Here is a 16,457-nt window from a genome sequence, read left to right as displayed (position 1 = left end):
AATCTCAGATATTTTAGACTTTGCTTACAGTGTATTATTTGTATTCTTTGGGTTTGTGTACCTATCTTAGACTCATAGACATAATTAATTTCTGTTTAAAGCTGTTCAACAATTGGAGAATAAGTTTGATTCTTACCTGAGCACTTTTTTTTTACTTTGAATGTATATTTTTCCTCTCAACAAAAAATAGTAATGAAATGAACCATTTTTGTATAGTAGTTAAAGTGCTATGCTGGAAACTAGAAGACCATGGAAGCTGCCTTAAGCATGAAAGCTGTCTGTGTAATTTTAGGCCAGTCATTCATTCTCTGTCAGCCTCTCCTACCCACCTCACAAAATTGTTGTTGAGGTGGGAAAAGGAGGAAGGATGAGCATTAGGAGGAAGGAGGAAGGATGAGCATTAGGTATCTTCATCACCTTGAATTATTTATAAAACTAATGAAGGTGGGGTAAAAATAAATAAAAATTTTACTCTGTTGCATTACTATATTGCATTTAATAATGTTCTTTTTGTGTTTTTTTATAGTTTCCGAATAAAACAGTTGCACACGTGGCTTGCAATATGCTTAATATGCTGGTTCATTACGTACAAAGGCTACAATTATATCAGTCTGATTCACCATTAAAAATAATTCAAGTAAGTAAAAGCAAAAGATATATTTGAACATGGATTTTCATGTAATAATACTTAGTAAAATATTTTCAGAGTGGCGAATGGCACATGTGCCGTGCAAATTTCACAGTGTAACATTGAAATTCACAGCTTATGGAATATTATGTTTTAATGGAATTGGTCAAGAAGGTCAGTTCAAATATAGATACTATGAGGAAGAATGAAAACAGGGACTAAAAATGTATATAGCAATATAATAAATATTTGTGCATGTGTTAGTAAAGTATAATAGCTTTTTAAGGAATCATACATACTTTTCAGTTATTTACCTAAAATCAGAATATATATATGGATAAAAGTTTAAGATTCATTTAAAATGAATCAATTAGTTGTGGTCATTTACATTAAGATGTTCAATCTCTTCCCTAAGGGAAGCAAAATGCAGTGCCACAATTGTAAACAAAACAAAAAATATTTGATCTGAAGTAATGAAATTACTCAATTAATGAAAATGGGGAGAACATTTTAATGTTTAACATGAAGTATATGAAGATTATTTTAATATCTTTCAATGTCATTTGAATGTTTTGCCATAACAGTAAAAGCTTTTAAGATGCACCAGTACAAAGCACATATTTTAAAATACATTACACTGACTCACACTGAATCAAGGTGACTGACTTCTGGGTAAATGTGATTAATATCAATTTTTACAGAATTAATAGCAATAATTCTTGAATACTGATATTTTGACATTATTCAGTTTCATTAGCAGCTTCCAAACAACAACCTAAGACTTTGAAGAGGTTAATCATTTTAAATAATTGCTAAGTAAGATTACAGTGATTATAAAGAACTGAATGAAATAGCTGTTTTGTATTAACAATGCCAAATTAAAACCACAAATAAAAATTAAATATACAATAATTAATTTACAAACAAGAATCTATATGACTTAAACACTATAAAAGCTATCTCCATACAACGCAAATTTTATTCACCAGATAAAGGCAGTTGCACATACAATATGCAAAAATAAAAATAGTATAATTTTTCTTGTTCAGAAAAAAAATTAAGCTTAGAAAGATAGACCTATATATTATTAAAACTCTCCTTTAAGCAAAATGGTGCATCATAGGCAACAATTTTTGAACCAAGACCAGATAGTCTTCAATTTACAACAGTTCATTTTGTGACTGTTTGGTGTTACAAGTGACTTGTGACCATTTTTCACACTTACGACCATTGCAGCATCCATAATCAGATGATCAAAATGCAGCTGTTTGGCAGCTGACCCATATTTATGACAGTTGCAGTGTCCTAGGTTGATGTGATCTCCTTTTGTGACCTTTTGAGAAACAAAATCAATCACTTCACTTAACAATTGTATTGGTAACTTAACAAGTACAGTGATTCATTTAACAACTATGTCAAGAAAGATTGTAAAATGGAGCAAAACTCAATCAATTTCTCACTTAGCAATAAAAATATTAGGCTCAATTTTGGTCATAAGTCAAGGATTACCTGTACCTCAAACAGGCTAACTTATAGAATGTGTCCATAATCTGGGACCCATGACTCCAATAGAAATGATATTTGGCAAATGTTATAAAATAGGAGTGTCAGACTCGAATTCATTCAGGATCACATGTCAGGGGCACCTGTGGTGGTCAAGTGCTAAGGCAGGACTTCCCTGAGACCCTCTCTCACTCTCATTTTAATCTCGTTCCTTCCTTCTTTCTTTTTCTTCTTTTTCCTTCCCTCTTCATTTTTTTTCTTCTTCCTTCCCCTCTTTCCTTATTTTTCATTCCTTGCTCTCTTCCCATCTTTCCTTTTTTTCTTTGTTGTTTTTCCTCTTTCCCTTTCTCCTTTCCTGTCCCTTCTTGCATGCTCAAATGCAAAAGGGGAAGCATTTCTCCTTTTGTTTTTAATTTGTTTTGATAGCCTTCTGCCAGCGAAAATGGAGCCCAGGGGAGCCACATGTGCCCCCCTATTTTCCTTGGCAGAGGGCTGCAGGAGGCTGTCACAGCCGAAAATGGGGCACGGGTGAGCACCCTAAGCTCCTTTTTCACCGGCAGAGGCACTATGGGCCAGTCCTTTGCTGTTTCCAGGCCAGCCCCACGGGCCAGATCTAAGCATCCCGTGGCCCCCATGTGTTTGACACCCCTGTTATAAAACATATCATGACATAAACATTATCATAAAACAGTTATGACATAAGACAAAATGTCATGAAACTTGTCCTGCTGGTGTTCGACTGTGCTATACAGTTCAACGTTTGCTATTTTTAAAACAGAAACCTCCCTGAATGTATCCCAGCTATTCTGCTGAAGATAGTACACTAGCGGTTTGTCATTGTTGAAGGCATTAAGGAATCTGGTAAAGAAATATTTTTGAAAGGATGGCCCAACAGGTCATTGGTAGTCTAATTTCTTTTTTAAAATATGTTTCATTATCTGTAGGTATTGATAGCTACCATCACTCATCTCTTGCCCAGTACAGAAGCTTCTTCTTATGAGCAAGATAAAAGGGTAAGCAGATTTCTTTTATGTTACTCTATTGCAATGTATATTTATGACAATGCAAAATCAAAGAAGTATCAATAGTTTGGGTTATAAATGAAACCATGAAGTATGGTGCAAATTGCATACGTAGGCTTCAGCTCCATTGTTCCTGGATGGACAAGGAATTTAGGTCCCTCCTTGTGTGTTGCTTCCTCATGGACATGTTCCTACTCTCACCACTATAAATTCCATTTCACTTACTTATTTACAGATTTTTATCCTGCCATTATTTTTTTATTCGGTCAGCTCAAGGCAGGATACCTCAATAATGCTCCCACATGCTATTCTTCCTGAAACTAAAACCCTGTGAAGTAGGTTGGGCTAAAAAACAAGGACTGGCCCAAACTCACCCAAGCTCAAATGTACATTAGAAGAGCAAAAGGTCATTTATTTATTTATCTTTTACTAAACAAGAAATCACCAGAGTTGAGTTTCATCATCTACAATTAGAAGATGATTATAGAATATAGTAATACAAAGACTTCAGAACACACTCTGTAAATTCGGGGTGGTCATGTCAACAGCATTATTAACTGGAATACTGTTAATAGAAGTGTATAAGGCTGCAGAGTCATTGATCTTTGTGAAATATTATAAAATAGATACGTGCAACATAGACACCCAGCCTTTGGTCATGCTGTGTAACAAAAAGTGCTATAAATTGTTACACCGGTTTACCCTGAGAACACTGCTATCGTCTATCCCTTTCCTTTCAGCTCACAGTAGTTGGGCTTCCCTTTCTGATCACTATAAGATAGACTCAACAATGTCACCCTATGTGGAAAGAAGAGAAAAATATATGTAAGAAACCAAGTGACACAAGATTCAGGACTCAAGTTACATCACTGCATTATATTATCCATTAAGTGTTATTCTTCCATTCTATGCATTATAGCAATTACAAGTTTGTTATTAACACACGTAAAGGAAAAGATAGAGCAACTGAACTAAAATCACTACAAGTGAATGAATGGAAAGGATTTCTTCAAAAGGACAAGAAGAAATGATAACCCCTTTTTTCTACCTAGAAGGGCAAAATTGTGCTTCCCAATTTCTGTCCAACACATCCTAGAGAAGAGAACTTTATTTTTCCTGCTAGGTTCATCTTCCACTGACTACAAAGGTATTTCACAGCAGGTTCAATTTCCAATTAGTAACTGATCCAGCAAGGGTCTTTAATGTGAAACAAATTCTTTTCTGTGATATAGGTCCCTTTTATGTTTTAGTTTCATACAAAAGTAGCACAATGACCTGGATCCAAAGCTTGCAGTCTTCAAAAGAAAGTCTGTTTCTATCTATGGAATAGGTGTGATCTGCTAGTTTGTGAGAACATAGAAGGAATCTCCTTTGGCAAGTGATCTTTCCCGTTATAGATTCTTATATAGCCAGAACATCTTCTTCTATAAGTTGGAGTGATTTATATATTAGATTTATACTCTACCTCAAGGAGCTTAAGACAGTGAGAAAGGAAAATTGTGTATTGGCACTGCTATTGTTACTGTTTGAATTTGACTTCAGGACAGCTCAATAGGAATTCAAGGAGAGTGCAGCATATTGGGCAAAATAACATAGCGGACAATTGCCTCATTGAACCAGGAAAAATGGTGGTTCAGAAATGGCTCAAAATTGTGGGGTTTCCCATGTTTGCCTTTTTAAAATGCTAAAACTGTTTAATGTTTTTTTATCCATAATAGTAAAAATTTTAAAAGTTGACATTAGAATTTCAGTGATTGCTGAGAACGTATACCATAAATGATTATATTAGTATACTTTGCTTTTTTTATACTGTATGTCTATGTACAACATTTTGCTTAATCATTCTGCTATACATTGGTTACAAATATAGTCCATCTAAAATTATGTCTCTTCGAAGTTCTGTTGGGTTTAACTCTCCGACTGAAACTGAATGAATTCTCTTTTAATAGGATCAAGCCTTACTTATTTGTTTATGTATTTCTACTATCAAACTGTTGGATAACACATACTGAGCTACAAAGTGCTCCTCTTATGCATTGCTGCTGTAGCATAACCATAAGTTACAGTTAAAAAGGAAGCATGAAAAAGCAAATCAAATAAATTATCCTTCATGGTTATCTGTAATTTAGAAATCTTTCTATACAGCTGGTGGTATCTCTACTTCTTTGTTTGTTGGACTGGACAATGGCATTGCCACTGCGGACATTATTACAGCCTATTCATCCTGCAGCATCTGAAAATGATAAAACTGAAAAATCTGTTCTTAATTACATATATAAGGTATTGGCTACTCCTTTTACTTTTTGTTTGATTTTTTGACAAATTTGTCTTTCAATTTTTTAAACTTTTTCTTTTTGCAAATAAGAGAAGAAGCAAAACTGAACAAAGATAGAAGAGTTATTTTCATGTGTATTTTTCCCCCAGAATTGTAAGAACCGAACAACTTTGATAAGTGCAACATACTTCTCAGTGAATGAGAAGTATTTGCACCCTGTTTCATTCACTTCCACTGATGGCTTTGCTAGCAGATACAGCTAACAAATCCAAATGGTTTTGTCTGAAGCTTGTTTACTGATTGTATAAGTCAGAGAATCCTTATGAAAGGAAAAAGGCAAAATTCCTAATTCATACAAAACACATCATGAGTAGAACCATCTGGATTTCACATCTGTGCCTGTTGGGAAGAGGAACCAGCAGAAATAATTGGAGAATCTTCTCTATTCCCTGACAAGATGAAATCTGAGCATAGATGGACATTCCTAATCACAATGTAGTTTGGACTATTCTCTGAATAGAAATCATATATTAAAAATTCAAAAATACAGTGAAAATAGAATAAAATAAATTATTTTGAAACCTTCAGATTTTATAAATAAAAACAAAGAACTAATGCTAGCAGAATAAAACAATATTAAATATTAGGATAGATTGAAAACGTTTTGGAAACCAGAAAGGCCTTTGCATGGACCCAAGCAGAATATGGGCATTTATAAACCTTTTTATTGATTTAAAACTTTTACATAGTCGCCCATCTTCTAATTAACTCTGGGTGGCTTCCAATCAAAAGTTATAACAGCATATAAAGCCATATTAAAACTATAAAAGTAAACACAGTAAAAATTACAAGCAACAAAAACCTGGTGCCAAGCCAGACTTCTAATCTGCAGTTATCAAATTTTATCCAAAGCTTCATGGAAAAGTAATGTCTTCAGACTTTATAGAAGGCTCAGAGGGTAGAGGCCTACTGAACTTTGTGTGTGTGTGTGTGTTTGTGTGTAGAGTGTTCCATAGGCAGGGGCTGCAATAATAAAGGTGTGCTCCCATCAGATGGCAATATTTAGGGGAAGGCACTACGAACATGTCCATCCTATCTGGCTAATGTTGCACAGTTAATGGAGTGTTTTCATTGACACCTCTGGGGAGGCACACTCAAACATCAGCCTCAGATGAAATCTCAATCTAGATCAGGGATGTCAAATTCAAGGCCCACGGGCCGGATCTGGCCTGCAGGGTGCTTAGATCTGTCCCATGGAGCCGGCGTGGAAACAGCAAAGGACTGGCCCGCAGTGCCTCTGCAAGCAAAAATTGAGGATTCCCCCCCCCGCATGCCCTTTTTTTACTGGCACAGGGCTATCAAAACAAAACAAAAGGAGAAATGTTTCCCCTTTTGCATTTGAGCATGCAAGAAGGGACCAGAAAGGAGAAAGAGAATCAGGAAAGACAAAGAAAAAGATGGAAAGAGAGCAAGAAAGGAAAAAAATTAAGGAAAGAGGGGAAGGAAGAAGAAATTAGAATGAAGAGGGAAGGAAAAGGTAATGGAAGGGAGGGATTATACTGAGAGTGAGGGAGGGTCTCAGGAAAGTCCTGCATTAGCACTTGGCCACCACAGGTGCCCCCAACAGGAGTCCCATGTCATGGCCATGATGGCCACGGCCACCCACACCCAGCCCTCTGAGGTCAAACACAACCCTGATGCGGCCCTCGAATGAAATCGAGTTTGATACCCCTGATCTTGATAAAAACATTGGGGATTTAATTTTTTTAATAACAATGATTTTCCAACCTGAAAACTCCTAAAAAATCAAAACACCATTAACAAGATTCTTCAGTATCCAGCCATATTCAGTAGCAGTTCATTTTAGAAAGCTACTCTTGGATAGGAGTGTGACAGTCAATTTGGATTGAAGAGATCCAGTTGAAGTCACTAATTGAAACACTAACACTGGATTAGCTCAGAATATATTTTTCTTTCTTTCTTAGACCAATGTACCTCATTCAGTTATAATTACAGGAACAAAATGGGAAGTGACCCTCATATATTGCATGAAAGGAAAAGCAAGATGTGAATACAATAATGGATACATTAAATAATAATCACATATCATGAGAACAACATATATCATGAGAAATCAGAATAATATGAAATGATTTTCATCATCTTTTCCTTTGACAAATAAAATTATGTAGTTATATCACAGATTTCAGAAATCTGTGTATCCTAGATGGATTTTATGTCAATCTGAGAAGTATACCTGGTTTCACTTCAGTCTTTCATACTTTTATACATAGATTTTATACTTTTATACATAGATTTTAATACATTTTGGGTTTTTTTAAAGGTTCTTCATGGATGTGTCTATGGATCTCAGTGCTTTAGTAACCTGAAATATTTTCCAATGAGCCTGTCTGATTTAGCGTCTTTGGATTATGATCCTTTTGTGCATTTGGAAAATTTAAAAGAACCAGAACCACTCCATTCACCTGATTCAGAACGGTCTTCTAAACTCCAGCCAGTCACAGAAGGTTTGTTTGCTTTAATTCTTTTTCTGACCGAAAAATTTATTATAATAGTTCAGTTAGAGATTATAGGTAGTATCAGTAATTTTGAATAATTACAACTCCTTTTGGTACAATAAGTACATCTTTACAACACGCATCAACTTCTTAATGGATTTTTCTCTACCCCAGTAAACAAGTAAAACATTTTTTAATTTTTATTGCTAGCAAATATTTACATATGTTATTTAGCAAGCAATCAGATACAACATGTTTAACTTAGTATGCACTATTTTGTAATTCTTAAAATTTGCTTCATCCTTATGAACTTATTTTTTCAAACTATGATTTAATTTTTTCTCTAAAAATTAAATACCTTGAATTTAGTTCAAATAATTTTAACTTAGATTTTTTTTTCTTGTATGAGATATCAAATGGTACTAGTGAAAATAAATTTGGGAGACCTAGGCTTTCATACTGAGGCTAAATATTCTGTGTAGGATCATTCTCCTCCAATATTAAGCTGTTCCCTTTAGGCTTCCTTAAAGGTATTAAGGACTAGATAAATACAGAACCTTTTTGTAGCAGCTGTGTGCTAACAGCAGGTGATTTTGTGGTCTGTAGTGACTCCGTGCTGTTTTTTTTTATGTGGAGAAAATGGCTAATCATTGTGCCCTTGTCTAAGGCATGCTTCATCATTTTCAAGTACTTTTTGGCCAAAGAATTCTGAACACAGAGCTGTCCTCTAATAAGCTCAGTATTGGATTGAATAAATCTGATTTGAGAACTATTGGCAGGAGGAACCGTAATTATTAAATTTACTGAGCAGTGAAGCAAGCTACTGTAGTTGGCTTTTTGTCAAATGGCTGTGGTCTTATTAGTGAAGAGTAATCATCTGTAGGGTCAGAATGAAAGCAGCACCAAAGGATTCATTCCCTCCTAATTACAGTTTCACCTATACATATTATGCAAAGCTAATATTTAAACTAGTTGCCAAGATTAATTTCCTCTACATGTTACATTGCAAGTGTAAAGAATTGTAGCCAGTTTTTGTGCCTTACTGCTTTTGTATGCTGTAATAATGTGTAATTATGGGTTCACAGCAAATACTCTGTGATTTGTTTAATCTGCCTATTTGAAAAGACAACCTTGAATAGTTCCTTCCGCCTCTTCTTAAATTAGTATCTATTGGAGAAAACACCAGCATTGCTGTCCTTTATTTGTGCATTTCCACACAGGAGTAAGTTCTAGGTATTTTTTAAAATCCGAAATGAGATTTTTTTTCCCTTTTATTATATTGTCTTAGGTAAGTTAATAACCTATTTTTAAAAGATCCCTGACAGTCCTGGTTGGAGTATATATAGCAACTATTTTGTCAATTTTGGCACTCCTAATAATATTAAAATTTCTGTATTTTTCATTTTCCATAGGAGCTTACAATTCTAAACGATATGAAGCTGACTGTTGCTGACATAAGTCAGAATGAGTTCATATCAAAAAGCATGACCTAAGTTATATTTGGTACACAACAGTGTTAGCATAATTCTTTGATTGTCTTACTTCTCACTTCCTAAGATTCTCCTTTTATTTTAAGACTTGATATGATTCTAAGTTGTTTATGTCAGAAAGGAATGTTGCTATTATTGGCCTACAAAAATAAGTTATCTTGAACATATGGCAATATTATTATTGTTCTCTAAAAAAGATACATTATTTTCAGATTTAAGTCATTTTTTCCAGCAAAACTGGGAAGTATATTAAATGAAGCTGTGTTGCTTCAGAATGTTTACAGTCTGTAAGGAAATATTAAGAACTCTATAAAGCCATTCACTACAATGTTGAAATCCATAGTTTCATAAATATGTCAAGCTCTCAGAATTAATATTAATGAAAAAGAGGGAACTACAGGTCAAGAGCTGGTTCCCGTATGAGGCAACTGCAATTAAAGGTCAGCAGATAATGAATTAGTTACAACAAAAAATATGCTATATAAACTATACTAAAAGAAAAAGGCACTGTGAGGATTAGAAGAACCAAGTTTGACCACACATTATGGTACTACACTCATCTTTTATAATAACTCTGTACACAGATGTCAATCATTCTTCCCACTAAGAATCTCATAGTCAAGGGAAAAAACATTACATCTAAACCTGGGGGTATCTGTATATCTCTTTCTCTCTGTGTATCTATATTTATGTAATAGCTTGAGGCCTATTTTCTGCACTGAAAACAGCTTTTCTAAAATTTGTAATTAAATCAAATTAAATTAAAGAGTTGTGTTTTTTAATATCTGCCTGTTCGTTTTCAAATCTAAATGAAGACACCATTTGGATTGCTCTATAGCTTCCGGCTTTGGGAATATGCAAGCCTTTTTTAGCAATAAAGATTTGTGCTTATTTGAAAATAGGATTAGAAAAATTATTGTTTTTAATATATTAATAATATTGTTGTTAATTCACAACTGGCTATCATTCTTATCAACTTTTTGAATATTAATTTAAAGCACTATAATTAACTAGGTTCAGTAGAAAAATTATTAAAGTCTTCTAATGAATAACAGTAGAAATCTATACACATTTATTTAGTGTCTTCAGTAAATTCAGTAAAAATTACTCCCAGCAAAACATATTCAAGATTTCAGATTTCAACCTAACATCAGGACTGTAATTATTTCTTTTCAGTTTTCTTTTCTTGAAAACAAGCAATTTTCTTTGTAACTATTTCCATTGTTAAATATTTTTAAATATATAATTAAAATGAAATTAATTTACTAGAACTGTTAACAGTCATAATTTTTCTAAAATAGTGTTGTCTATGAGAAAACATCTCTCAGTATCATTTCATCTGTGAAATATCAGTTTCCTTCTTAATGTGCTGACCATGTTTGCTGCTTCTGTCTTTGTTCTGTATTTGCCATAATCTCGACAGTGGCCTTCTCCTTTTCAAGAAGGAAAACTAATAGCTTCTGTTCATATTTTTCATTTCTCTGTGCTGTTGAAATGTTAAAATATTTTTACGGTTATTTGTATGTTGAAAGTTGTATTCTCTGTAAAATTGCTTTCGTTATGTTGTTGTTTAATAATTGTTTTTATTTTATTTGAAATGCATATTATCCATAGTTAGCAGTATTTTTCTTACCACACTTTATGAATATGATGTCATGCATCTTTTCAGAGTCCTTTAACATTTAAATAGATAGAAATTACATTTTGAATGCTATCAGTGTAACCTAAAGTATTGAATTTTTTTTGTGTGTTTTTCAGTAAAATCTCATATGCAGCAAGGACTGATCTCTGTGGCAGCTCGTACTGTGATAGCTCATCTGGTAAACCACTTAGGCCATTATCCAATGAGTGGGGGGCCTGCTATGCTAACAAGTCAAGTATGTGAAAATAATGACAATCCTTTCTGTGAGAACCTTGAACTTTCTCCTGAGCTTTTTGAGAACCCCAATCTCCAGTTCTTTGTATTAAATAATACCACATTAGTTTCATGTATACAGATAAGAGCAGAAGAGAACATGCCTGGAGGAGGTTTGTCGGCTGGACTTCTCTCAGCCAATTCAAATGTCCGAATTATAGTGCGGGATCTGTCTGGGAAATATTCTTGGGATTCTGCCATCATGTATGGGCCTCCCCCTCTATGTGGCCTAAGTGAACCAACCACTTTTATGCTTTCATTGCCCCATCAAGAGAAATCAGAAAATGCCTCAGAACCTCCTGCATATACAGAAGAAATGTATGTAAAGGACGGGATTACTCTTCCACTAAAAAGAAGGCTTAGAGACACTGTGCCAACATGGGATACAATAAAGGATGAAGAAGATGCCCTTGATGAGCTTTTGCAATATGTGGGAATCACTAGTCCTGAGTGTTTACAGAGGACAGGTGTGTCTCTCAATATACCTGCTCTTCAACCTATCTGTGTGTCAGAGAAGCAGGAAAACGATGTAATCAATGCAATCCTTAAACAGGACACTGAAGAGAGAGATTTTATTGAAAAGCACTTCAGTGACTTAAATATGAAGGCTATGGAGCAGGATGAACCAATTCCACAAAAGCCCTATTCGGCATTTTACTATTGCAGGTTACTCCTTAGTATTCTTGGAATGAATTCTTGGGATAAAAGGTAAAATGATAATATTATTTGCTGTTAAAGTCAAAATAATTTGGTCTTTTTCAGAACTGAGAGAGATTTTAAGTGACATACATGCTACTACTAAAAACCATAGCAGTATATATCTTCTTCTTCCAGGACAGCCTCTTCTCGTTTAGCAACTACCTCGATTAGCAACCACTTGCAAATGAAATAGTAATAAATAATATAAAAATCATTTTCTGTCCAGTGCATACATTTACAACCAATTTTGGGGGGGTCTGAAAAAAATCTTCAGTTTGAAACTGATTAAGGTTTGGTCAATTTCAGGCATCAGGCAGGCTGGACAGAAGGTTTTCATGAACTAATTAAGGTTACATAGTTGTTAACCTGCCACTAGCACTTTTTAGGGAAGTGCTTTGCTACCAAGAAAAGCAGCTCAGGAAGAGAGAGGTTGTTTAAGCAATCTCTCCACCCTGAGAGGAGGCAAAAAAAAAGGGAGGGGGAATCTTGTCAGGTATAGGGCACTGTGTAAGAGAACATTATATGAATGAGGCAACAGCAACTAGTGATCTTCAGAGCATCTCTTTTTTTCTCTCTCTCTGTCACATGTTCACTTAGCAACCTTTTAACAACAAAGTCACAAATGAATTGCAGTCACTAAATAAGAAAAGGATGTAATGAAATTAAATCCAATTATTCTCTCACTTCTGTACTAAGATTTTCTTAGCCATGAGTGTACATAATGTAAATCAGTGCACAACTGTAGGAAGATAGTCATTTTGTTTTGTTTGTATTATGACACATTACAGAAGAGGAACAGCTAAATATATGCCATAATGTATTGATGTATCATCAAAGTCCTATCTACTTCTCACATATTCCTTCCTAGATGCCTGCTAATGTTCACAAATCTCCATCCTAATTTGAGATTAGTTTGGTTTAGTGGTTCATGTGCCAAAGGGAATGTTGTTCAGGCCACCAGGTTAAAGAAGTAGAATGAAATAGGAATTACAGTAAAGGCGATAATAAGGATTCAGAAGATTACCCAGGATAAAAAATATCTTTGTATGTATGTATCTGTGTAAATAAAGATCTTTTCATTTTTTGATGAGAAAAGATTTTTCAAAAGGCAAGAAAACTGCAGGAGATATTAATAAATAGAAATGAAAAGATGTTATTGTTTGCTATTCTACACAGATAATGAAAACATTTTTATTAAATTTCCTTATGTAGGAGAAGCTTTCATCTTCTGAAAAAAAATGAAAAACTACTTCGAGAACTTCGAAATTTGGATTCAAGACAATGGCAAGTTATCTGCTATAAGCAATTTTTATGTGGTCATAATTTCCTATTTTAAATTGCACTTCAATGTAATTTTTTAAAATAATATAGATTTCAAGTTGTTATAAGTTCTACTTATAAGTTATAAGTTCTGTGACAAAATGTAAAAATGTATTTAAAAATTACTAAAAAATGTATCTCTTAGTAATTGTCTTTAGCACCAATCTGACAGTGCCTCTAGTTCTGAGTTAATACAGTCTTATTTAATTTATTAGAACTCTTATGTTCTAAAAACATAAAACAGCTAATATTAATTCTTAACATTTGAATCATTGTTTAAGCCCTTAGTGCTTTAACAAAATGGAAGTGACTAAATATGAAGTACGGACAGAGTATTTCTGTCAGCTTACAGGTAGTCCTTGACTTACAACCGTTCGTTTAGTAGCCATTCAAAGTTAAGATGGATCCCTTAAAAGTTACTTACAATCTGGGTTTCAATATTTCAACATCGCTCCCCCCCCCAAAAAAAAAATCATATAACTGCATGTTGGGCATTCAGCAACTGGCCAATTTACAGCCATTTGCAGTGTTCTGTAATCACATGACTGCGATTTACAATATTTTTGACAGAAACTAGCATTCATTTCCAGTTTCCATAGCAAACAGTGGGCTCGCTTAACAACTACTGCATAAAGAGATAATTAAACCACGTCAGTCACATGATAACCGCTTTACAACCCTTATGACATATAACCGTAATTGCCAGGGTCAGTTACAGTCAAGGGCTACATGTAAATCATTAGTTTTTTAAAAAAGGTCACATTTCAGAAGAACTTTATTTCAACCAGAAAATTGTATTTCTTTATTGGCCGTAAGGCCAGATTTTATGTACTGTATAGAGTCTTTAAGCTTATGGCTAATTGTAGTGAAAAAAATGTATAACTCCATAACTTATGCAAATATTGCTAATATGAATTTTAGCATTGACCTATTTCAAGATATAATAGCAAACATGTTTGATTTGAAACAGTTTGTAACCAATTTTGATTACATTTAGAAATCAAGCTAAGATGTGTCCTCCCACGTTATTTCCCCCCCAAAAATTGAGAAACTGAAACTTATTTTTGCAATGTTACAAATGTTATATAATTAAAAGTAGTATTTCTATAGTATGATAAAGTACATAATTTTGATTATATATTATGAAGAGAGGTTTTTTTAATGCCTTGACAGTGATCCTTGCTTTCGGACTATAAATAAATAAGTAAGGAAACATATAAATAAAAGCTGAAATCTCTTTCAATTCCCTTCAGAACGAAGGAAATTATATTAGCCTTTCTATATATCCACTATGAGTGATGTCAGAGGATATTCTTATATAATTGCAATCATATGTCTTACAGCCGAGAGACACACAAAATTGCAGTATTTTATGTTGCTGAGGGACAAGAAGATAAACACTCCATCCTGACTAACACTGGAGGAAGCCAAGCATATGAGGATTTTGTAGCAGGTCTTGGTTGGGAGGTACACTTCTATCTCATCCCAATCTAATCAATTCATTTATTTTTTCAAATGTTGTGATGCATTAAATATCAGCATTTATTTAATAATTCATATTAGAAACAATTTAAGATTTCTTTCAGCCTGATAGCTATCATCCTATTTCACAAGCTGCTTATGGAACTTATAAGAGGGTGGCTAACATTCCTATCATGTGTCTGAAGCAGATTTGTTTTGTCATATCAAGAGTCTTTTATCAGCAGAAAAAATAGACATCACTGGTATTTGTGATGCATGTGATTTTCTTAAAAGCCAAGTTCTCTTTGGATGGTGGAAAGAACAGGGACGTGTTAGTTTCATAATTATTTTTACAATACCCGGAGATTATGTTGCAAGTTTTCAGAAACGTTTCAATATTTGTGAAATATTGCCAGTTCTATGTTTGGTGATAGGAAGACCAGCTCTGCTTCTTTAGTATCTAGGAACAAGATCAAATCCTTGCTAGCAATAGTTTAGAATTACTCTCTTTAGAAGAGCTCCGTTTATTAAAAGGAAATGTTCTTGCTGAAAGATAAATCTTTCCCACTCACAATTCCAGTGTCCACTGCATTGAGCCTAATGTTGGCTACTAAAATTGTCTGAAATGTCATAGTATAGATCAGGGGTGTCAAACTCACCCACTTGCCGGATCCGGCCTGCTGGGTGCTTAAATCTGGCCGAGGGGGCCTGCCTGAAAATAGCAAAGGACTGGCTTTGGGGGGGCTTTGGCAGTCAAAAACCAGGTGCAAGGGGATGCATGTGGCCCTCCGCACCCCATTTTCAGCCTGGATGGCCTCCTGAAGCCCTCTGCCAGCCAAAATGGGGCGCAGGTGGGGTTCTACAGAAGGCATCCATCCCATCTCCCTTCCTCCCCCTGCCTGGCCTGCAGAGGAAGATTACAATGCTGATCCGGCCCTCAAAGAAATCCAGTTTGACACCCCTGGTATAGATCATCATTAAACCACCAGTATGAGAGTATAGGTAGTCCTCAACTTAAGACCACAATTAGGCCAAAATTTTCTGTTGCTAAGTGAAATGTTTGTTAAGTGAGTTTTGTCCCATTTTATGACCTTTCTTGCCATAAATGAATCACTGCTGTTAGTTAGTAACATGGTTGTTAAGTGAATCTGGCTTCCCCATTGACTTTGCTTGTCAGAAAGTAAGAAGGTGCTGACATGACCCTGAGAGATGCAGCCATCATAAATATGAGCCAGATGCCAAGTGTCTGAATTTTTATCACCTGACCATGGGGAGACCACAACGAACATAAGTGTGAAAAACGGTCATAAATCACTTTATTCAGTGACATAACTTTGAACGGTTTCTAAATGAACTGTTGTAAGTCGAGGACTACCTGTAATATGCTTGAAAATTATCATTCCAATTGCCACTGGAAATAACAGTAGATGGGATTAATGTAGAACAGCTCACTTTTGGGGGTCTGTGTGCTAGATGTGCTAGATGTGCCAAATGTGCTGTTATTTCCAGTGGTTAGATGTAACCACTACAAAGCATGTGCTAGGAAGAATTCTGTGGCAGAGTAAATTAGTTATACAGATTTAACCAGGTTGGACTAACATGTTTTTAGCTCTGTGAACCCAAAA

General features: G+C 34.7%; 1 protein-coding gene across 8 annotated transcripts in view; it reads left to right on the top strand.

Moving 5' to 3' along the window:
• Window positions 1-16,457, top strand: part of RALGAPA1 (Ral GTPase activating protein catalytic subunit alpha 1) — a 126,264-nt gene that overhangs the window by 75,918 nt on the left and 33,889 nt on the right. For all 8 annotated transcript variants that reach the window (XR_015741081.1, XM_026711188.2, XM_026711162.2 and 5 more), the window contains 7 exons: window positions 527-637; window positions 3,076-3,144; window positions 5,299-5,433; window positions 7,773-7,956; window positions 11,196-12,060; window positions 13,264-13,335; window positions 14,715-14,838. Coding sequence is in view for 7 of the 8 variants with exons in the window: in XM_026711188.2 (XP_026566973.1) it covers window positions 527-637; window positions 3,076-3,144; window positions 5,299-5,433; window positions 7,773-7,956; window positions 11,196-12,060; window positions 13,264-13,335; window positions 14,715-14,838 (1,560 nt within the window). In the remaining variant the exon portion in view is untranslated. The remainder of the gene's footprint in view (window positions 1-526; window positions 638-3,075; window positions 3,145-5,298; window positions 5,434-7,772; window positions 7,957-11,195; window positions 12,061-13,263; window positions 13,336-14,714; window positions 14,839-16,457) is intronic.

The sequence above is a fragment of the Pseudonaja textilis genome, chromosome 1, assembly GCF_049901715.1.
Source record: "Pseudonaja textilis isolate UNSWEBS1 chromosome 1, rPseTex1.2, whole genome shotgun sequence".
Taxonomy (NCBI): domain Eukaryota; kingdom Metazoa; phylum Chordata; class Lepidosauria; order Squamata; family Elapidae; genus Pseudonaja; species Pseudonaja textilis.
The sequence above is the reverse complement of the archived record's forward strand: the minus strand, read 5'-3'. Positions and strand labels throughout refer to the sequence as shown.